The sequence below is a fragment of the Artemia franciscana genome, chromosome 5 (genome assembly GCF_032884065.1).
Source record: "Artemia franciscana chromosome 5, ASM3288406v1, whole genome shotgun sequence".
Taxonomy (NCBI): domain Eukaryota; kingdom Metazoa; phylum Arthropoda; class Branchiopoda; order Anostraca; family Artemiidae; genus Artemia; species Artemia franciscana.
Window position 1 is genome coordinate 9,960,362 of NC_088867.1, and position 24,212 is coordinate 9,984,573.

General features: G+C 34.9%; 1 protein-coding gene across 1 annotated transcript in view; it reads right to left on the bottom strand.

The window, feature by feature from the left end:
- Window positions 1–8,170: 8,170 nt before the first annotated feature.
- The window catches only part of LOC136026967 (uncharacterized), a 93,777-nt gene continuing 77,735 nt past the window's right edge, over window positions 8,171–24,212 (bottom strand). The window contains exons 8-10 of the mRNA XM_065703836.1: window positions 16,527–16,742; window positions 14,537–14,721; window positions 8,171–12,558 (exon numbers count right to left, since the gene is read on the bottom strand). Of these exons, the coding sequence (XP_065559908.1) occupies window positions 12,376–12,558; window positions 14,537–14,721; window positions 16,527–16,742 (584 nt within the window). The 3' untranslated portion in view covers window positions 8,171–12,375. The remainder of the gene's footprint in view (window positions 12,559–14,536; window positions 14,722–16,526; window positions 16,743–24,212) is intronic.

Consider the following 24,212-nt stretch of genomic DNA (forward strand, 5'->3'; position numbering starts at 1 on the left):
GGTCCGTGTCCCCCTGAAATCTTAAATTTCCTAGATGTCTTGGTAATTCTGATTCAAACTAAAAAATGGTTAAGGCTTAGAATAAATCGTCTCTTGCGGCGAAATGCCGCTCTACCGAAGCATAGGCATAAGTTTTAGCGTTGGCAAAATATAGGAACCAGGGCTTTGTCTCAAGAACATAGGGTCAAATGAAGTCTGTGTAGAGGCTCCTTAAAATATATTTGATTGAAAGAAACAGTAACAAATACCATTTATTCTTTGCCAATCAAATTCCCCTCGAAGGGTGCCTTGTCTGTGGAAAAACATGTAGAAACTTCCGTAAGTAACATAGGCTCTATAACGTTCAGTTCTAATGATGAAAAAAGAAAAATCAACTGAAAGTAAGGAGAAACATCAAAACTTAAATCGAACACAAATTATTACGTATATGAAGGGAGTTACCGCTTTATTTTTTTTTTTTTACTTTATTTGCATAATAAACAAAAATATAAACTATTACAGACATAAATCACTACGCTAGGATATATAAATCACTCAAAACTTCGCTCTTTGCCCTAAAGTTTATTAGTACTTCTAAAATGTTTCTTATTTTTCTAATAAGTGACCCTTGTGTTTAAGGAGTCGTTTTTAAAGAGTCTGGACAAAATTCGGACTTTAGAGTAAAGAGCAATCTGTGGAGGAGGGGGTAATCCTCTTCATATTCGGTATAATTTCTGTTCGTTTTAAGTTTTAATGTTGCTCCTTATTTTAAGTTGAAAAAACTTCTTTTTTATTTAATTTCTGATAGTTTTTTAAATGATGCCAGGATATCTGGCCCCACCTCCACGGAGAATTTCCCCTCCCCACGGAAATATTCTATAGACAATTCAATCCTGGTGAACTATTTACCCTGGACAATTACTCTTAGCAACTCCACGCGTAAAATTGACACGGAAAAGAGAAAACAGGACATATAATAAGAGTTTTCAATAAGAATTCTGGTAATTTCCACCAGTGTATAATTTCCCCTTGCAAGTTCACTCTCTGGAAACTTCCCTCCCCAAGGAAAATTACCCCATGGAAAAACTACCAGCAGAAAATCTGTCCCCTCCCCAACCGAAAATGTAAGCATACTTTCCTGTAACGATTACTATGCGTAAACAACGGACAAATTTCATATCTTAAAAACTGCTCCCCTGGGGCTATGGGAGGTGGGTCCTTTTATAATCAAAGGCATAGTTATTGTGCCTTCCAGCTATAATGAACAAAGTTTCTATATCAACTTTTGGGTAAAAGGTGGGGAGGGGCCTAGTTTCCCTCCATTCTTTCTTGTCACTTAAAAAAGGCACTATAACTTTTAATTTCCGTTCGAATGAGCCCTTTTTGCGATATTTTAGGATAACTGGATCTATGCGACCACCCCTGGAAAAAACATAAAAAAACACAAACAAATAAATAAACATGCATCCGCTTTAGATATATCTATTGGTACAAAAATTCCGTTTTTGAGCCTGGTGGCTCCTTACTTACAGTTCGTTACCACAAACTCTTTGATAATGACCAAACATCTGGTATTCAAGTGAAGTAAGCATACTTTCAGGGTCAAATGTTGACTAAACATTTTTAGTTTAATTTATAATAATCTTTTAAGAAAAGAGAAAAATTTACCAGGTTCACCTCTATTTTTAGAAACCTGGTAAAGGACCAGAAAAAAACCCAATTTTGATACTTTCTGCAAAAGACAGTTCCAAGACCTTTGAAAAGAATTCAAGCACGAAAAATTGTCACTAGTTTTATTTTAGTAGCCTGGCCCTTTGATATTCTAGTAATAATCATGTAAATGGTAAAATAAATTATATATGAATGCCAAATCGGTGACAAATCATCTACAAAAGGACAAAATCGACATTGAAATTTGAGCGCCCAGTTTATTAACTTAACAGAAGTAATGCCGTGCTTCCGAAGACCAAGCTCTCTAAGGCCAAGTATGTGTCCCGATGTTCTAGGACTACTGGTTCAATACGATCATCCCTGGGGAAAGAAACACATCTGTGATCGCTCATCTGGCGAAAAAGATACAAAATTCAACAATTTTTGCAGATTAGAGCTCGAAACCTCTATAGGATAGGACTTTATTGATACTCATTAGGCTTTTCGATTACAAACAAGAGAGTTTGGAGAATTATTAAAGTATCAGTAAGATGTGAATAATAAAATGATTGAACTTGAACATTCCTAAATCAGCTGAATCAGCGTCTGGCACCGCTATCATGATCCGACACTGCAACCATTATAGTTATTCATATCTTGCATGATTTTTAAAACCTTTGTGCTAAATACAAATCTTTAAGCTTTATGCTTATGCTAACAGAAATTAGAGAAAGTTTATACATTAATTTACACGTACAATCAGCGCCGTATCCATGAGTGGGTGATAAAGGGGTTTGAACTGCCCCTCAAAAAGTGTTTTTCCGACTCATAAAAATTGAACAAAAATGAATATAAAAGATATTTTGATGCATTTTTTAAAAAAAATTTGTAACCCCCCTCCTCGAAAAAATTCTTTGGGCCTCATCCCGCCCGAACCTTGCACATAATCACTGCCGCTTCTGCTACTAAAATGCCGCAAAAAAAAAAACCACGTCCATCTATTCATTTATGATGACAGGTTAGTTAAAAGAACAATTTCTTTCCTTAGACAAATATACTATGTCACCATCTTGAGAATTAAAAAGTCAAAGCTAATTAAGGAACTGAATATGGGTAACCGATTTAATGATAGATTTATGGTCTCACGAGTTTTAGGATAAATATGTCCTCGACATGCAAATTGAGGATTATGTCAGAGAGATTTCTCAACGACAAACTCATGATCAGAGCCGTTCCAAAAGGGCGGAGGGCAACCGGGGCAGCTGCCCCGGCCATCGTGCCTGTAAGGAAGATGCTGGGGGGTTGCCCAATTTGATCAAATTTTTCACTTAAATTCAGGTTTTATTGCTTGTATTTAAATTGGGAGGGGGGCACTGTACATAATCTTTCCCCGGAAAACACCAACTCTAGGAAAAGCTCAGCTAATGATTATTAAAGTACCAATGACAGCAAAAATGAAGTCTAATCTTCTGGATTGGTTGAATTGAAACACTTGCAAAACCAAATATATCTTAAAATTTAGGAAAAATTGGTAATTTAATTTTTAAGCAAAATGCCTATATGGTTCAAGGTTTCATTTATTTATTGATATCGATTTATGTCCGTTTTACACTTGAATTATTAATATTTATTTTTTATTTCTGCTCGTCTTTGGTTTAATATAGTTCTTTAATTTTCTTTGAAAACCTTCTTTTGTAGCAAAAGTTTTGTATTAAATTGAAATTAGCAGAGACCTTAAAGTTGCTACTTCTAATGCTTGGAATTCGGCCATTCGGACTTCACGAGCCTCTCCCCGTCTATCAGTCAGTTGTCTTGGCAGTTTTTATGTGGTTCTCGTAATTCTCTCTTTAGAACCGCCGTGACTCTGTTAGTATGAATCCTCTTGGCCACTTTCTCTATTTTCCACCTTTAGCCTTTTTCTCTTTGTCAGCCTCTAGCTTCTTGGCTCTTTCCTCCATTCTCGCTGTTGCTAAAATCATCAAAGTCACCCTTCCAGTGCTTCGGAATTTAGAAATGCATCTTAGACCGACAAAAGAGTGAGTATTGTAGTGCGTCATGCAATCAGTGGAATTGGCTATTAAATAAATTTCATTAATTTAGCTCAATTATTTAGTACTGGAAGATTACAACCTATTATACCTTACTGTTCTTACTGCAACATATTATTCCTAGCCGGTGGTTGGCGCGGTGAATTTGGAATCCTTTATCTGAAGGGCGGGGCTCGATTCCTGATGTGGCTAGTTATTTGGTTAGGGACGGGAGTCATTGGCGTGACTGTGTAAGCTCAGCCAGAGACCACCCATCTCTAAATGGGTACATGGAGAAATCTGGGGAAGGTAAGCAGGAAGGGTGAGCGAAAGCACAGGATGGCTGGCCCCAGCCTCCCCTTGCACTTCCTTGCTGAAAGGCCTTGAAACGTAGATCACCCCTTCCGTTTGGACTTTAAGGGTCTCGTGCCGCATCTTTACCTTCTATTGTTCCAAATGGCTGTAATAATGACTCTTATGTTTCATGAATCATTGCCAACGATGAAAATACGATTCCTATTTGTAATGAGGTACAGTAATTGGCAATGTTGTTTACACTCATCTCGATTCTTATCTCTAGCTACGAAAGGCAGCTTGGCCTATCAGCCCTAACAAACTTGTTTCTATGAAGTCACATTTCTGTCTTCTGTTGTTTTGTTTTTATGGCACTTGGTATTAACCAAATGACATATAGCAATCGCAAATTCTGTCGGTCTGTCGGTCCCGGTTTTGCTACTTTAGGCACTTCCAGGGATGCTAGGACGATGAAATTTGGCAGGCGTATCAGGGACCGGACCAGATTAATCAGAAATAGTCGTTTTCCCGATTTTACCATCTGGGGGGGAAGGAGTGAGGGACCGGTTAATTAGGAAAAAATAGAAAAATTGAAGCATTTTTAACTTACGAATGGTTGATCAGATCTTAATGAAATTTGATGTTTGGAAGGATATCATGTCTCAGAGCTGTTATTTTAAATCTTGGAAAACACTTAGAGTGGAGGGATCGGGATGAAACTTGGTGGAAAAAATAAGCACAAGTCCTAGATACATGATTGACATAACCGGAAAGGTTCCCCTCTCTTTGGAGTAGTTTGGGGAGGGGGGTTAATTCTGAAAAATTAGAAGAAATGAGGTATTTTTAACCGACGAACGGGTGATCGGATCTCAACGGAATTTGATATTTAGAAGGATATCATGTCTCAAAGCTCTTATTTTAAATCTCGACCGGATCTGGTGACATTGGGGGGAGTTTGGGGAGGGGGACTTAAAATCATGGAAAACACTTAGATTGGAGGGATCGGGATGAAACTTGGTCGGAAAAATAAGCAGAAGTCTTAGATACGTGATTGACATAATTGGAATGGATCCGCTCTATTGGGGGGGGGGGTTAATTCTGAAAAATTAGAAAAAATGACGTATTTTTAACTTACGAAGGAGTGATCGGATCTTCATGAAACTTCATATTTAGAAGTGCCTCGTAACTCAGATCTTTTATTTTTAATCTCAACCGGATCCAGCGTCATTGGGGGGGGGCAGTTGGGGGAACCGGAAATCATAGAGATTTCCTAAGTATTCGAAAATACTTAAAGGGGAGGGATCAGGATGAAACTGAATGGGAAGAATAAAAATCTAGATACGTGACTGACATAACTGGAACGGATCTGCTCTCTTTGGTGGAGTTGGGAGGGGGTAATTCGGAAAAATGATGCATTTGTAACTTAAGAACGGGTGACCAGATCTTAATGAAATTTAATATTTAGATGGATCTTGTGCTTTAAAGCTCTAATTTTAAATTCAGACCAGATCCTGTGACATTGGGGGGAGTTGGAAGGGGAAACCGGAATTCTTGGAAAACGTGAAAATTGGGGTATTTTTATCTTACGAATAGGTGATCGGATCTTAATGAAACTTGGTATATATAGAAGGATCTTATGTCTCAGATGCTCCATTTTCGACTCGAATTAAATCCGAGGATATAGGGGGTTGAAGGAGGGAAACAGAAATCTTGGAAAACGCTTAGAGTGGAGAGATCGGGATGAAACTTGATGGGAAGAATAAGCACAAGTTCTAGATACGTGATTGACATAATTGGAACGGATCCATTCTCTTTGGAGGAGCTGCGAGGTGTTAATTTGGAAAAATTTGAAAAATTGAGGTTTAACTTAAAAACAGTGACTGGATCTTAATGAAATTTGATATTTAGAAGGAATTCATGTCTCAGAGCTCTTATTTCAAATCCCGACTAGATATTTTGACATTGGGGGAGTTGGAGGGGGAAATTTTGGAAAACGCTCGGAGTGGAGGAACCGGGATGAAGCTTGGTGGATAGAATAAGCAAATGTCCTTGATACGTGATTGACGTAACTGCACTGGATTCGCTCTCTTTGGGGGAGTTGGGCGGAGAGGTTCAGTGATTTGGCGAGTTTGGTGCTTCTGGACGTGCTAGGACGATGAAAATCGGTAGGCGTGTCAGGGAGCTGCACAAATTGACTGGATAGAGTCGTTTTCCCAGATTCAACCATCTTGGGGGCTAAAGGGAGAGGAAAAATTAGAAAAATGAGGTATTTATAACTTACGAGTGGGTGATCGGATCTTAATGAATTTTGATATTTAGAAGGACATCGTGACTCAGAGCTCTTATTTTAAATCCTGACGGGCATTAAGCCTCTGATTTTTCTTTTAAATCAATCTATTGATTCTTAGAATTTTTTTAGAGCTCATACCATATGAGCTCTTGGCTCTTAGCTCTTCTTGCCTCGTCACAAGTGCCATATGAGCTCTTAGCTCTTGTTTTACATTTTTTCGGAATTTTATGGTCCGTGGTCCTAAGGCCAATGCTTGGTTTAGGTTCCAAGCTATTCTTTAGCTACACTGAAAAAAAAAGAAGAAATTGATTGAAACTATTAAAGAAAAGGTTAGCTTTGTTTGATCAGCAGATAACATATTATTTAAAGTAGTAAAACTTTGATTTTCAGCCATTTTATCACTATAAATCGAGAAACTGCAATTTAATTTTCCCAAGAAACATAATTTTGCGAAGGTAGTTGTCCCAATGGAGTAAAGAATATTTTTTTTTACAGTTTCGCATTTTCTCCGTTCGCCGGGCTTGATTTCGCTGTATATCAAAACTGCTTGACTTACTATGGTTGGCAGTTCGAGCATTCCAGTTGACAGCTCTGGCAAGGCTTTTTTCTATTTTATTTTCAAATGAAGATACAAAAAATATCTTCCATGTCTACAGGGGGGTTTTTCGAATTTGTTTTATTTTTCAAATTTAAATTTCAGAAATAAATGTTTTTTTCCAATTCTAGGGGGGGGGACAATTTGTACGACAACCCTTCACACTTCAAGTTGGCTTGTTCATTTCTCTTTAGTTGTAATGTTGTAATGTTGGATCATTATATATAGTTTTCTCTCTAATAGTCTCGAATCAGTTTTGCAAAGTTTTCATGTTTGTACCTTTGATAGTTTAACAGCTTACCCTTTTCTTTACTATTTATCCCGTAGTTTTTTGGCTTAAAATACAATATCGACTCATTCTAGCTTGTGGCCGCCATTACAAAATTAAATATTACCTCCTAATATTATCTTCCAATATTTACTTCCTTATTGAAATCTTACTCAATAAAATGTTTGGACATTTAAACATTGAAATCTTCCCTGGTGAAATGATTGGACACCGGCTAAATTAAGTTCCAGCTACTACTCTATTTATTATCAAAAACAAAGTAAGTTAAATTATAGTAGCATCTATCCTAAATAATTGTAGAAGCAGGAACACACTCGTTCATGTTTATTCGTTAACAAGCCACTTTCTTTAATTCTCTTTTAAGGGTCTATTATTTTCATTCGATGGATTTCAATCGAATTTCTCCGGTTGCTATGTAACTGCTACTAATGAATCTAGTCTTGACAGGAATAATGTAAATATAAAAAATGTATTTACAGCTAGAACCGTTCCTAGGGCTGGTGATACCCTGGAAAAAATTAATTACAGTCCCCCCCTTTCCAAACCAAATATATACATAAAAAAGTCGAATCAAAGTGAAATATTTGATCAAAGTGGCCAGTTCCCCAACCGCCTTCCCCCGCTTAGGTGCGGCACCAGGGAAGCTAACATGATTCCTCCTTAACAATTAAGTTTACAATGCATTTTGGGACATAAAAATCAAGGTCGTATTCAGGGGGAGTAGGGGGTTTCAACTCCCCCTGAAATACTTGTCTGGCTCGTAAAAAAAAGTAGCAAAAATGAATATAAACAAATATTTGATTGCATCTTTTTAGTTTTTGTAACCCTCTCCCCTCCCTAAAAATTATGTTGTAAACCCCCCTCGAAAAAATCCTTCATACGGTGCTGATCAGAATGTACAATTTATTCGATTCATTTTCTATTGATCCAAATGAAAAGGTTTGGAACAATTCTTATGAGCGTATCAGCGAGTTAGGAGGTACTCGCGCTAATAATAACCAAACTTTATAAGAGAAATTTAGGCTAACAATTAATACCCCAAAAAATGGCTTTTGATACTGATTAATTTGAAAAACTTTTTATACAAAACAAGATTTACAAAGAAAAATAAAGAGCTCGATAAGCCAAGAATGAGCAAAAATAAAGTCAAATAATCTTCCAAGCTTAAAACTACCACAAATCACTATCAATAAATAAATGAAAATCAAAATGAACAGAAACTACAATAAATAGCCGAGTAAAACTCAAATCGAGCAAAATTTAAAACGAGTAGCGCGGATAACCCCCCACACCTTGTCAAGACTAGAACATAGTTTGCACTTTACTTAAAAAAATGACCGTAGATTGTCAGTTTAATTGACATATAATGATAATTATTCCTTAAAAGTTTTGATAATTTTTCATTTATGAAAGTAAGAAAAATGAAAACATTTCGAACGTATTTTGTTCTCTAAAGCGCGATTTTTGGTCTGGCACATTAAACCTGTCCAAACCAAAAATCTTGATTTGCAGCACAAAAAGTTTACAAGAACCTTGAAAGGGTTGTAAAAGTTCATTTTCAGGCGTGTTCATTTGAAAATTCTCGAATCACTGAGCTTAAGCCCCATCTTGGCCATATTCCAGATTATTACCTTCTGTCATCAGACCAACACAGACCAGAAGTCCCTATTGCCCCTAAAACAATAATGCCATCAACATAAAAGTATTTTGTCCCCCCTCACCAACATGAACCCATTTAGGTCTATTACTACCTAAGAACTTCTACTACCTAATATTTTCTTTCTGTTGTCTTAAAATTACAAAGTTTTTAGGGTAGTGCCACATTTTCGTCAAGTTTAACCGTGATAATAAATAAAAAACCTAATTAGTTAAAATTGACAACGATTTTCTTATAGGAAAATTCGAGCATGCCTTCGGAAGAAAGATACTCCTTTTTACAATGTTTGTTACCACATATTTTTAGCTGATTTTTGCTGGTTTTTCAGCCCCTTTCTTTGTTTTTCATTTATGGGCCCACTGCTACCAACAAATGCGCAACTGCATATGGAGGCCTTCTTTGTTAAGGATTAAATTTCAAATTTTTTTATTATTTTAAGATGTCCATGGTTGCTTAGGTTTCCAATTGACCAACCCAAACAACAAGGTTTCATTTTCTTTGTCGTTGGTGCTTCAACTTAAATTTGTTTGAATAGTGATGAAAAGATAACCCATCTCACATTGACATTTGATGTCTGGCTAAGCACACATGCGAACTGGACCAAAGAGTATGGGTGACTTATGAGAGTGGGAATTGGCGCTAGTGTTGATAAAAAACAACAGCACCATCAAGCGTTTGGCGGCTATCGGTATTTTCAGTGTAATAATAAGAATAATAATTTAATTATTTTAATTGGTAAAAGTATGTCTGTAAGTGTCTGATCTCAGTTCCTGACAGAAAAAAAGATTGAAAGCTTGAAAAAATACCAAGGATCGCTAGACGCTAGATGACATTGATAGTTTTATTGACGACACTAGTGCCAGTTTCCACTCTTATAAGTTACCCTTAATCTTTGAACTGCAGATGAATTACTGCAGATACCTTACTTCAGATGAATAAAATGCAATAAAACTCATAAAAAACGAATATATTGATTGTAACACTGTACAAAGTTAGGAGGTAGAATACAAATAGGAATAACGCATTTGGAACGAAGAAAAAATAAATTATTATAAGAAATGTAAATTAACACAAACCATAAACCAAATAAAGTTCAATTGAAAGGCAAAACTATATGAAGATATTAGTTAAAATTTTCATCAAGCATTTCACATTAATTTAATCACGGAAAAAGTTTTTTAGTCACAAATTTTTTTCTACTTATGTCTTTGACATAAGTAGAAAAAAATTCATGACTAAAAAACTTTCATTTCTTTTAACTGCCTTAAATTTTATAAAAAGGTAACGGATCAAATAGAATTTCGCTTTTTGGATATTTCAATGGCTTAAAATATCCCACAGAAACCAATAAGTTTAAAAAAAGCATCCCTCGCTAGCATTCGCAATGGCGCCAATTCATCGAAACTTGGGAGTGGACAAGAATGTTTTTTTAAAGTTTGATGATTTTTCATAGTTTAATGAAAATACAAAAGAAACCACTTTTCAACGAAAACACCAAACAAAGCATTTTACGCCAGTATGGATATAATTAAAGAATATGATTAATGATGATTTTGATGATGATATCAATTAATCATGATGGATCCTCTGTGCCACGGAATTCAAGAAAAATAATCTCTCGGTTTTTCTATAATTTTTTTTGTAAGTTGATTCTATCTTTAATTCAATCTTTTTCTATTTGAACGTTGAAATTGATGCAGTTCTATTTAATTTCTTCAAACAATTCACTTCCAAGGTTATTCATTAGAAAAATGTCAAATACTTCTTTCAAATACTTTTTTTGTATGTTTCAATCAAAATATTTGACTTACATTTAATTTGATGTGTTCCTTCATGATGAAAACATAAATTATGAGTATATTCTATTTTGAATAGCTGTGAATTTACCGTGAATAACAATGCATTTATTTCATAAAACAAGGACAAATACAAATAAATAACAGGGATTTTTTCCAACACCAAACATTCTTTAGTTAGTAAATTCGCCCAAGTTAAAACTAAAATTCAGATAAGGACCGTATCTGTATTTATGAATTTAAATTTTAATCAGTAATAAACTAATGTAAGCATTAGAGGATTATATTCTACTTTATATTTCTTCTGTTTCGTTCTGTGTGTTTAAAATTTGACCTATGAACGCTTTAAGCGTATTAAAATTTGTAGATAGTTATTATCAAAGCCAGTGCTAACAGAGGTCTCACAATATATAAAATACACAAGAGACAGAAGCAACATTTAATTCAAATTTTATGTGAAATTTTAGCCAGGCACAAACAAGAAATAAAAACTACTATACTATCTCAGAAGTTTCTCCTAATATTTACGCCGCCATGATTTTCCTTAAAAAAGGAAAGGTGAGAACCAAATTTTTAGGAGGGAAGTGGGGACAGAGTGGAAGTGGGGACATTTTTTTTCTTAGTAAAGGTTGGGATTAATCCAGGATTCAAGTTTTTATTTAACACAAGAAATAATGACTTAAACCAAAAACATCATTTTGCTACCATTTTAAAAAACATGATCCCACCTCACCATTTTTTAGAGACCCTCAATCAAGTTCTTAGCTCTAGTGAGGTAGACTCATATGAACTTTCGTGATAACGGTATTCCTGGAATCAATATATTTAACACCAGATCCCAAGAATAATTTTAATCAGACTTTAAATACCAAACAACGTTAAACAACGTTTTTTCAATAACGTTATATAACGTTAAATACCAAAATCAGACTTAGGAGACTCAAGTTCAAAATCAGGTTTATGCCCTTCGCCCACTGAATAAGCTAATGAGGATTGATATAATGAGGACGGATGGGTTCCGCTATAAAAGCCAAATGGCAACATATTCTTTTCACAACAGTTGAAATAAAGCAGGTCACCATCACCATTTGTCTTCCCCAGCACCATGGCTCTGAGCAACACCACAGAGCCATGGATTATAAATCTTTGTGGATGTTCTTCTTAGATCACAGCATGGATCTTCTTCTGTATAATTCAAGTAAAGCAGAACAATACTAGCATTAGTATTTCGATTTCACTACCTATTACTACAAGTCATGGCTCTTGTATCTTGATGAATATTTTCAAGATCACAGTATTGATGTTCTTCTGAATGATTTAGATAAATCTGGTCTCTAATATCACTAGGCTTTCGAATTCATTACCTATTGCCACAAGTCATGCCTCTTGTACCTTGATGAATATTTTTCTTGATCACAGCATTGATCTTCTTCTGTATGATTCAGATAAAGCAGGTCTGTACTATCATTAGGCCTTCTAATACATTACATGTTACCATACAGCCATGGCTCTCGTGTCTTCGTAAATATTCTTCTTGGATTAGAGCAAATATTCTTTTTCAGTGAGAGGGAGATATGTCTGGTTGCCAATACCGTTAACCTTTAGAATGTATTACTGGTTACCATAGAGCTGCTCAAATCTTGAACCATGGCGATGGTCCTGCTTCAGCACAAAGCAGGCTGCCAGTATAATTATTGTCTTAATACTTTTCTTGTTGCCACATAGCCAAGGGCTTCCTAGACAGAGATTCAAACAAAATATTTAAAATTGGTGCTGTTTTTCTACATTAAAATTAAAATCATGTGATTGATTCCCTATAGTTTGATAACAGAGGACAAGCGGGTGAATTGGATGGAATGGTCTTTGAGATTCGTTTACGGTCTACATGGGCATATATGACCGACTCTCTATTTTGTGGATCAATCACTGTTGCAGGAGGTGATCGAAGAACTTGTGATTCTGGATACTCAATTTCTCCATCCTGAAAGAAAAGAGCATATTTACCATAGTAGAATATATAATCAATTCTACATAGAATATATGGAGTTGACAATATATCGTCATCGTAATAATTAATTATCTCATTATTTCTGCTATATAATGTCTTCGTTGTATTCAGGCAAACCTTAACAGCAGGGTCGTATCCAAGACTTTTTTCGGGGCTGTTTTGCACAAGACTCTTTTTTCGGGAGGGGGGAGGTAGGTTTTGAAAAAGGGGTTCAAATCTGGAGAGTCAAGGGGCATGGGTTGCGTAACAATTATTTCTAAATTATATGGGGGGTTACAGCCCCCCTTGCCCCCTTCCCTCAAACGATGCCACTGCTACTACAGTATAAGTATAAAATAAACTTTTAATAAGTTTGGTGCCACTTCAGAGGTAGCACTCGGAGAGAGCCTTCCCTTTACCAACTCCTAACTACACCAGTGCTTGGGGTCATCCCTGTAGAACACAAATGGATCAACTACCTACTTAGCGCCTGGTTGTATACTTGTTTTAGTATAAGAGGTCATTTCCAAAGTTATTACTCCATCTCTGCCTAGGTCGTCCAAGATTGTGTCTTCCTTGGGGACCCTTCTTGCAGGCATAATTTCTCCATTCGATGCCAGTAAACCAGTCACCTTAGTTGCTGTAGTCGCACTAAGAAAATGTTGTTTCCTACCTCAGTTGCTTTCGAAGGTCATTATTTAAGGCTCTGATACGCTATTTCAGATATATGGTGCCAAAGGCCGAAATTCTACTTTCGTCTCAACCAATCATAAAAGTGTGCCAAATCACATCAATTTAGTTGATCATTACTTTTCTTTGAAAAATTTCAAATCTCTTTTGCAGTTCGAGATAATGAAGCCCTTGTTTCTGAAGACGATCGAATCATTATATCCCTAGTTTTTGTGTCATTATTGTAGGAGCAACTTTGCAAGCTCTTGAAATGACTTTTAGTCCATTTGTTTTCTAAGATAAAGATATATGATGGCATTCACAAAAATCGTATTTAAAAAAGTAACACATCAGCAACTTTATACCTGAAGAATTTCAAAACTTGACCCTCTCTAATACAGAATTATTTTTCTTATTTTTAAGGATACTTGGATTAAAAAACAACATTATTTTTGTTTGTGAATGGGCGAAATTTTTGGTGAATAGTGTGCCACAATGAAAAGGGATGCCCTATGACGGAAGGAAACCCTGCAAAACAACTAGGAATTTTTTTATTTGTGCATTTGGTTGTAAAATGTCACCAAATTTAAATCATTATTCACTGCCAAGATTCAACGATTCTTTTAAATAGAATAAAGTTAAAGAATATTTTTGTTTGTAAGTCTAGGTGGCCACTAAATAGAACTATTACTTTGGAGGGTAAAGAAGTTAGTACCAATGAAAGAAAAGGAGACGTGGTTTAGAAAAAAAAAATTGTGGTTTTCCAACGTACCATGAAAAAGACTATACTCAGTGATTCGGAAAATAAGTTCCAGGAATGTTTTCGGCAATAAATTAGGCTATCTGGCAAGTCACATGGTTCTAGAATTACACAGCGGCGGAGTTGATAACATCCTTCAGTAGTTTATAGATGGGAACAACTTTTTTGTAAATTTCAAAACTGATTCGTGTTAGCGGGTATGCTAGTAAGAAAGAATTTTCCAGATAACCGAATCGGTGTTCACCAATTCCGGTAGAGAAGAAATACAAAAAGAGATGAAGAATGAAAAAAGTCAGAACAACCGAAAGTGAACGGAGAATGAACAACTGACTAAGAGATTGAGAGAGAGAGAGAGAGAGAGAGAGAGAGAGAGAGAGAGAGAGAGAGAGAGAGAGAGAGAGAGAGAGAGAGGGAGAGAGAGAGAGAGAGAGAGAGAGAGAGAGAGAGAGAGAGAGAGAGAGAGAGAGAGAGAGAGAGAGAGAGAAGAATAAGTAAGATAGATAGACAGGAAGAGAAGGGAACGATAAAACGACAGAGACATACCGGTGGTTTACAAGAAAAGGAGACAGATTTAATAGGAGGATGTCTAAGATTACTTCGTAGAACAACATCATTTTTGGGCAGAGTCGAACATTTGCGAATACTCGATGTGTCACCACTTCTGATTCCAACAATTGTCCCAGAGAGAACATTTAATGGATTTTCAGTTATATGAGGAACTAGGTCACCTGAAAAGAAACTTGATAATTGATATAATATATTGAAGCTACATATGAAGCCATAACAAATCGGCTTCCTAATAACTGTTAGTTGGCGTTTGGATCCTTTGAATTACCATTTCTGGAGGCAAACTTAAACTTCTCCCCCTTTTTTTATTTCAAATATAACCCATATACAAAAAAGACTTATTTCTAATTATCCATGTTCCAGCCATAACCTAAGAATAAATACTAGAGTCAGAACCCCTGGTAATACTGTTGCCCAATTATAGCAACTCGTGAACACAAACTAAAATATTACGAACTTTAAAGACTACTTAAGAAATGTTTAGTTTTGGTTGAAGCATTATAGAATGTAAACCAGACATTTGTCTCAGGAGCAAAATAAAACCCATATCACAATTTTACAATACCAATTATACATACAATTATATTAAATCTATAAATTCACATTTGTATTCGCTTATTTAAATAGCTATCGTAGTCCTCAAAAAAGAATGCAAAATTATTCTACTTTTACGATCACAAAAAATAGAAGATGAGAAAAAAAGGTACTTGTTAATACTCTTACAAAATATCGCATGAAGGAGTTTATATTATATGTTGGTACAACATTTAACGGATTGTAGTTTATCGTGATGCCTATTAATTTTGCTGATCTGTGCAGATGGTGGAAAAAAAGATCGGTGTTTCTCATTATCTATTAGTGATATGTGATGATATAGTGAGATATGTGATGCCTGTTAATTTTGCTGATCTGTGCGGATGGTGGAAAAAAAGATCGGTGTGTCTCATTATCTATTAGTGATATGTGATGATATAGTGAGATATGTGATGCCTATTAATTTTGCTGATCTGTGCGGATGGTGGAAAAAAAGATCGGTGTTTCTCATTATCTATTAGTGATATGTGATGATATAGTGAGATATGTGATGCCTATTAATTTTGCTGATCTATGCGGATGGTGGAAAAAAAGATCGGTGTTTCTCATTATCTATTAGTGATATGTGATGATATAGTGAGATATGTGATGCCTGTTAATTTTGCTGATCTGTGCGGATGGTGGAAAAAAAGATCGGTGTGTCTCATTATCTATTAGTGATATGTGATGATATAGTGAGATATGTGATGCCTATTAATTTTGCTGATCTGTGCGGATGGTGGAAAAAAAGATCGGTGTTTCTCATTATCTATTAGTGATATGTGATGATATAGTGAGATATGTTATGCCTATTAATTCTGCTGATCTGTGCAGATGGCGGAGAAATAGATCGGTGTTTCTCATTTTCTCTTAGCTTTTCTCAGATTTCATTATCAACTCATGTCTTTGAGCAAATAATGTGGTCAAGCTCAAGAGTTCAAGAGTATTTTCATGGTTAATGAAGCGGGGTCCAAGTATTATTTTAGTAGCAAGTTGTTGGACGTCAGTTGTAATGTTTTACGCTCAAACCAAATATGGCCATGGCACTTTTTTTCATTCAACATTTCTTAACAATACCTGTGATCTTTTTTTTATACATTCGGGTGTCGGGTATATTAAAAATAAATATAACGGTAATGGCTTTGTGAATTTTATCTGAAGAGGTTGTGGGCTAGACTCAAAGATTTAAATAAATTTTTTCTGACTCTCCAAGCTTTTTTCCTGATTTAAAATAATATTTAGTTGAATTTAAAGGCCCAACAATTCAAATACCGATTCGACGCTTTACGCGCCATCAATGGCTTTGGAGGACCTCTATCGTTTTATTTATTTTCTGGGTTTCAAACCAGCTATGTTTTTGGAGAAGATTCTAAAAGCTATATTTACGACTTACCTCTTTCACTCCCTTCACTAATGTTCTTCATCATTTCTGGGTCAACCTCTTCCTCCTTGCTAAGGTTGTTTGGTGGATGACCTTTCCGTTTTGGTTTTCTCGTTGCCTTTGTTAAAACAGCAGCTATAGTGATGGCTGCCAAAACAAAAACGGTGCCACAGAGCCCAATCACTGCTCCCACAGTTGGCGTAAGCTCAAAAGGGATTGAGGATGTTGCTACGAAAGGAAAACAATTAACATAAATCGGAGAAAGATAGTTTACTAAAAAAGATTGTTTTTAAGCTTATGGTTCATGGGAAAATGCAACTGAGGGTATAAGGTTTACGTACTTTGAAAAATTCTGTCAAAAAGAGTTAACCCTTAAAGAGCCTGAGTCAACTACCAGAAATTTGGATGGCCTGGATGGCTAGTTTGTTCTTCAGACAGATAGACCAAGAAGCATACGAATAGGATATAGAACTATTTAGGCTACAGTCAAAATTCATACTTTATAAACGATGGTTGGAGTTTCTGTAGTAGACTGCGAGGGAATCGGTCAGTATGTGTTGTATATTGAGAAAAATAGGTTTAACGACTACACTGAGAGAATTTGTACATCTCTCATATTAAAATGATATACATGATTATGTACAAACTTATATACTTAAAGAAACATCGTCAGAATCATCATAAGTACCGTCAACTTAAAGAAACATAATCATCGTCAGGCATGTCAGGGCTGTAGCTCGTGCACGAGCTACAGCCCTGAAAGATAACCTCCGGTCAGCTATCTATTTCATCTTTACTTTTTACTGTTTCTCCTCATATTTTACATTTTTGTTGTTGCTGGTCGGCTCTTGATTTTCTTTTTATCTAGGTTTCTCTTCTTTGTTCATTCTGAGTATATCATTTTAGGTTTTTCTTCTTTTTGCTCTGAAAGGCTAAGGCAAGGTCTTGGTCCAAATCTTTGCATTATTTTCTGTTAAATTTCCGGATGGCATGAAATCAAAAAGAAATCAACATAGAACTATATGGCAAAACAAATATATGACAGGGTTCCAAGGACGAGAAGGGATATAGACATAGGGAATGGTACCTAGCTTAGTTTGATTTCAAAAGTTGCCTATTATTGCAAGAAGCTATCGAGAATCTTCTAAAAACACTAATTAATACAAATAATGAAACTTTTACAATTTCTTGATGGTACATCTATCTTTTTTCTTAGGATTTAATTTAATTTCTTTTCCTTGGCTTTATTTTCCTGAGCTCTTTGCAGAGTGGATTAGCTGCTTCGATAGCCAAAGAACAATCCATTTGCAATCGCATATCGAAATGGGAATCTTTGGGTTTTACATTTGTTCACCTGCTATTCCAATGGATAAAACCTTCTGATCAATATTTCAGCCGTTTCCCATGTTCCAATTGAAAAAAAAAATAAAATAAAAAACAAGCGAGGAAACGTGTGCAGCCAGTAACTAAATGTTTTATGAAACAATTAGATATTTCAGCATGATCATCGCTTTGGTGTCTTCAGTAGGGAAATAATCCTTGAAACACAAAAATAAAACGGAAAAGAGCTGATAATAATAACAAGAGTTTGAATGAAATAACTTTTTAAAGTTAAACTAAAAGTGAGGACTTGAAGAGCTGCCTATCAGATCATAACCAGATTTTTGCTCTATTTTTGGCTAGAGGCCAAAATTGGTCCATGAACTCTACGAAAGTGGACCCAGAGACTAAATTGAAGTAAACTTAATAAGTCCGATAGAGCCTCTTTCCCTATGGGACCACATTCTAAAAGGACACGTGTAAAGAAAGAAGGATCGCAAAAAAGCATGTTGGAAGACAGTAATTTGATTACCTCTCTAACAAGTCCCGTAACAAAATAATTGCCAAATGTTCTTATCTTTTTATCCAACGGACTGTTGGAAAGGAAAAAACAGTCCGCAAAGCATTATGCAATAAGAATAAATTAAATGCCGATTCATTCCGCTTTCCACAAAAATGTTACTTTTGCTTAGCAAAATTTGCCATAAATCTTCTGAAATTTGTATATTGTAGTGAAAAAGCATGATTAGAAATTGCTGAACGCACTACTGATACATTGAAAAGCCTTGGTTTCCCCCTTTCTGATTGTAGGACACAACTATGTGAAGATGCTGTAAACATACCACCAAAAACGATTATGCACGAGTGACATGCCACCTGGCTCATCATGGTACCCAGCATCACCTTGGCTCTCAAATGTTTCTTGAAATGTCAAAGAACATAAATAGAAGACCATGATTCTACAGCTACATTATCTCTTGAAGATTGCCACGCATCTAGTTTATAAGCTGATGACACTGATAAATTCATTCCAGAAAAAAACCTCGTACTTGGAAATGGCCCAGAATAGAACGTCCAGTGATAACCCCAAGATAAGCAATTTTGGTAAAGCATTTTCGATTCCATGTGAGCCTTCTGCGACCGAACTTTTCACATTTAATAGATATTTGAACTATCATCTGTAACAGCAATCCTAAAGTGGAGGAAAATTTTCACTTACGGTCTATAAGGCCGGAAAAGGTATGGCTGCTTTCACATCGTTAAGCCAGCTTGAAGAATCGATGCACAGACCTTTTAACAAGATTCCTTCAGCCTCAGAACAAAATACAGAGCAACTAAAACTTTTAAAAACGCTTGAGATGGAAGGGATGGGGTAAAATACGAGGTATCAACAGTATTTGTCCTTCTTGGGAAGCTAAAGACAACTGAATTTTTCCTTTACAGTCACGTATAGCCTTTCAGTATGTAAAGCCAATAATGGAAAGTAATAATGGAAAGTAATAATGGAAAGTAATTAATGGAAAGTAATTAAGCTTTCGCCTTATTAAAGTTTTTCCAAAATCCTAGACCATAAATCATTATCTAAATCTTTAGTATTTGAAATCTGGGCTATGTGCAGTAGCGTGTGAAGAATATACGTCTCTAGGTGACCAACATAACATTAAAAGAGACAAAAATTGTCATTCGGAGAAAAACCAGTGACGTAAAAGGCCCCCTTGTCTCTTTGATGTACTTAAGCACTGATTTAAGGCTTTAGCATCAGAAAATTTGCCCACTGATTAAATAACTTACAGAAACCATGGGTATATGAAGTTGCATAATTTTTTCAGTGAAGTTGCCTGCGTGAAACTAGAAATGTAACTGCAGGTTCAATAATGATTTGTGGTTTACAATTTTAAGTTGAAAATTAATTAATTTTTAACTTAAATTGATTTTAATAATTTTTAATGAATTAAATGTAAATAAATTAATTTTAATTGTCTAACATAAATTTAAATTTAAAAATAAAATTCAGATCATTATAAGAAAATAAAAAAAAATATATTAGAATTTGTTTCTCCAGAAATTAACATTCCTTCTCCGACTATATTAGTTGGTCAGTATTAGTTAGCCTGAAGCATTAATTAGCCCAGCTTCGAAAAGGTAGGACTATTTTTCTCCCAAAAATAAGAAATATCATTGGCTTACGAATATACATGGCGAAAATCCACCAATGAGGACCTTTCACAATTAAACAAGTTCCTTCTCACAAAGGCCACCATAAAAATCTCAAAAATCATCACAACCACCTTCTAAAATTATCGCATTCATCAAAGGCAAACTATTCAACAATTAAAATACGGAATGGACATGGAAATTAAAGTTCTGATCAATCATGAAAGGCTTTCAAGCAGAAGTTTATAAATTTTTAATTGATTTTTTTTAATTCTATTTTGTTGATGCTATGTTGAACTTTTCCACAGCATAACATAAACTTTACGTAATGTCAAGTTTTAAGAAGAGCTAAAATCCACTTTACACAAGTTACAGGCAGAATTTGAACACTGAACACTGTATCTGTGTTCAGTGTTCAGTGTGTATGTGTACAGTGTTTAGAAATGAACACTGTATATGTGTTCAAAATATCTAGTTAAAAATTGTATATCTGTTCACTATCGATTAAAAGGTTTCATCCCTATTTTGAACTGTTATACTTCCGTCATGGAAAGGCACTGTGGTTTTCGAAGTTATCAACATAACATGTTTTATTTTTATTTAGGTTTTTTAAGGGAGGAGATGAGTTCGGAGTGTTAAGCGAATGGTAGCAGGGTATATGATGTTGTGTTTTATTTTTACAGCCTCTCTGAGGTTCATGCTAGGTTGTTTTTTTGTTGTTGTTTTTCTTCGTTTTTTGTGTTTTTTTTTATTTGTTTGGTTATACCTCCACTATATCATGCTCTGACATTTGGAGGGGGTGTGTTTATGTTTTTTTTTCAATAATTGCCATTAAATAAATAAAATAAAAATGAAGTCTTAAGCTATGCTGGTATGAATTATTTTACGGGGTAGTTGGAAAGAACCATTGACTGTTTCAAGGAATTGGCTGTAAGTCTGATTTAATTTCTCAATTAATGGAGATGTTTATGATTCGAAATATGCAGGAACTAGTCTCAGGAAAGAATAGGATTTGACTCTGTTTTCATATTGATTTTTCAATCAATGTCGAAGTTAATTAGACATAAGTATGAAAAAACGTCAAATAGGATGAACTTCTTTAATTAGAAATGGGAATAAAGATAAGAAAAGAATGGAAATGTAGATCGATCTTGGGATCATAATAAGTTATCTCTAGAACCTATATAGAGGAAATGAATAAAACAAAGAGATGTGGAGTTTAATAAGGTAAGGAAAAGTGTGATGTGACAAAATTAAATAGATTCAATTTCAATCTTTTGGAAGGAAAATAATGAAACATGGAGGCTTTTTTATGAAGATTTGTAGGCCTTCTTACTACCAAAGGGAGGGGAAAGGTAAAAGCAATAAATTAAAATAATTCTAAAAAATATATATTTCCAAAAATTCTTGTCCTTCTCCTCTGAAAAATATTGTTTACCCATGTCATACCAGCATATAATAGAAAACAGTAATTATGTCCCTCTATATGAGTAAAACAAAAATAAACAGAAACTCATAAAAAATATATATAAATAATTGACAATGAATATCACGGTAGATACTACGAATCTACTAGGGTGCATGAAAGAGGAGGAGAAATTTTCCTTCTCCGATATATTTCTCCTTAATACATTTCCTATCCTATATCTCCTTAATATATTTCTTTCGAAAAATATATTAAGAAAATAAAAATTTTCTTAATATATTTGGAGATATATTGAAGTGAAGGTGAATTTGATCTGACTGGAGTTATAGGACAGAGTGAATATACCTGCAAGTAGTGGATGAATGATTGGAAGATTACTCTAAAATTGTTTCAAAATATCCGCGCCGCCCTCTCCCCAGAAAGAACTATGCTGCGACAATCCCCCATCCACCCACGAGGAAAACCCGTAACGTCCCAACCCATATAAACCAAGTCTATGTGCACCTATAGTTCAAAAGTGCCGAAAATTGTCCCATTATTCCCTGTCTAAGGTATTCTATATCGACCTTGTCACGCCATTTGAAAGATATTGCAGGTCTTTGATATCCTGGTCCTTGTGACCTGTACTAAAATACATTGTAAGCTGATGAAAAACATTAATTTCTTAGAAGAAGAAATACTACAATTTTTGGGATTTTTCTATTGGTTATAAATAAAATAACAAACGGAAAACATGATCTTTTTTCCATAAACATATCTTTTTAAAGACTAATAGAAATAGCAAACTATTAATAAGAAGTTTGACGCAATACGGACCAGCACTTATTATATTTCAATAAAATACAGACTAATTCTTTTGGCGGTATATTTTTAAAGTACCAAGGACAATGAAAATGAAACCTAATTGTTTTCATTGGTTCGGTAGCAACTTACAGAACTAAATGTATATTAAGAAACTAGGAAAACTTGGCAATTCAATTTTTAAAGAAAAAGACATCTGTATGCGGTTATACAGTTGTTTTTTTTTGTTTTTTGTTTTTTGTAGTAGCGAGCGCCAAGTTAAAACAAAGTAACGTGAAAAAGAATCAGCAAAAAATCGGCAAAAAACTTGTGACACCAAACCCTTAAGAGGGTGTAGCTATCCTTTGAAGGTGAAGTTGTCAATAGAATGCTAGTGTTCGAACTTTTATGAGCGAAAAGCGTTGTAAAATTTAACTAATTAGCTTCGCTTATTTATTTTTGCGATTTAGCATGGTAACGCTGACGAAATGGCAGCACAGCCCTAAAAACTTCTCATTTTTGAAAAAAAAGAAAAAACCTTAAAAACTCTCAAATTTCATAGTATGAAAAGACCTAAGACGGGTCCACGAGGGAAAAAATTGGTCCTTAGTAATTTAAGTAAGCTATGAAGGTTTTCTTGAGTCTGGTCTTCTTGGGAAGATTTTCTAGGAAGGGTTTCATAGATTAAAAAGGTGAATTTTAAAATTCCTCAGCTAAATCTTAGCCATAATTTGCCACAAATAGGAGTATAAAGCTCTTGCTTGCTGCTAGTGCAACGATAGCTTTGGCTTGGCTGGACGTTGACACGGCGTTACGAAATTGACGTGACAATTTGATGTTTATAGTATTAAATAAATAAAAATAAGTTTTTTAACTGAAAGTAAGGAGGCACATTAAAACTTAGAACGAACAGAAATTACTCCGTATATGAAAATAGCTGTTCCCTCCTCAACGCCCCGCTCTTTATGCTTAAGTTTGACTCTTTTTCTCAACTCTACTTTTTAAAACAGTAAAAAAAAACGGCATTATTATGCGAGAGTCTTGGATATTGATTCTCATTGTCACTTATCTTATAACCGCAGACAGTGTGTGCCTCTTCTTGATGTCATGACGTCGATAGGTTCGATTAAATAAAAAAAAACAAGTTTTTTCAACTGAAAGTAAGGAGCGACATTAAAACTTAAAACGAACAGAAATTACTTCGTATATGAAAGGGGCTGCTTCCTCATCAACGCCCCGCTCTTTAAGCTAAACTTTGACTCTTTCTCTCAGCTTTTCTTTTTAAAACAGTACTAAACTTTAGCGTAAAGAGCGGGGCGATGATGAGGACGCAGCCCCTTTCATATACGAAGTAATTTCTGTTCGTTTTAAGTTTTAATGTTGCTCCTTACTTTCAGTTGAAAAACCTTGTTTTTTTATTTAATTTCGGAACGTTTTTGAATCAATACATGTTTTGCTTTTGGCTCTCCGCAGAGGAATTTGCAGATTTTTTTTTTTTTTTTTTTTTGGCTAAATGGCTTTCTCATAATTTTGATCGAATGATTTTGAGAAAAAAAGAGCGGGAAGGATGCCTAGTTGCCCTCCAATTTTTTGGTTAATTAAAAAGGCAACTAGAACTTTTAATTTTTTACGAATCTTTTTATTAGTAAAAGATATACGTAACTTATAAATTAGCTTACGTAAAGAATTTTTTATTCTCATGTTTTTATTACACATATGAGAGGGTTAGCCCCCTCGTCAGTACCTCTCTCTTTACACCAAATCTTAAATTTTGTCCCAATTCATTAAGAATGACCCCTGAATCACAAAAGCCGTAGAATAAATAGTTGACATTACTAAAAATACTTTAGCGTAAAGAGCAAGGTATTAGGAGGAGGTGAGCCCCTCATTTGGGTAATAATTTCTGTTCGTTTTAAGTTTTAATGCTGCTCCTTACTTCCAGCTGAAAAAAACTTTTTCATATTTATTTTTTCATTGTTTTTTTTTAACAATGCTAGTAAATCCTGCGCTCCCTTCAT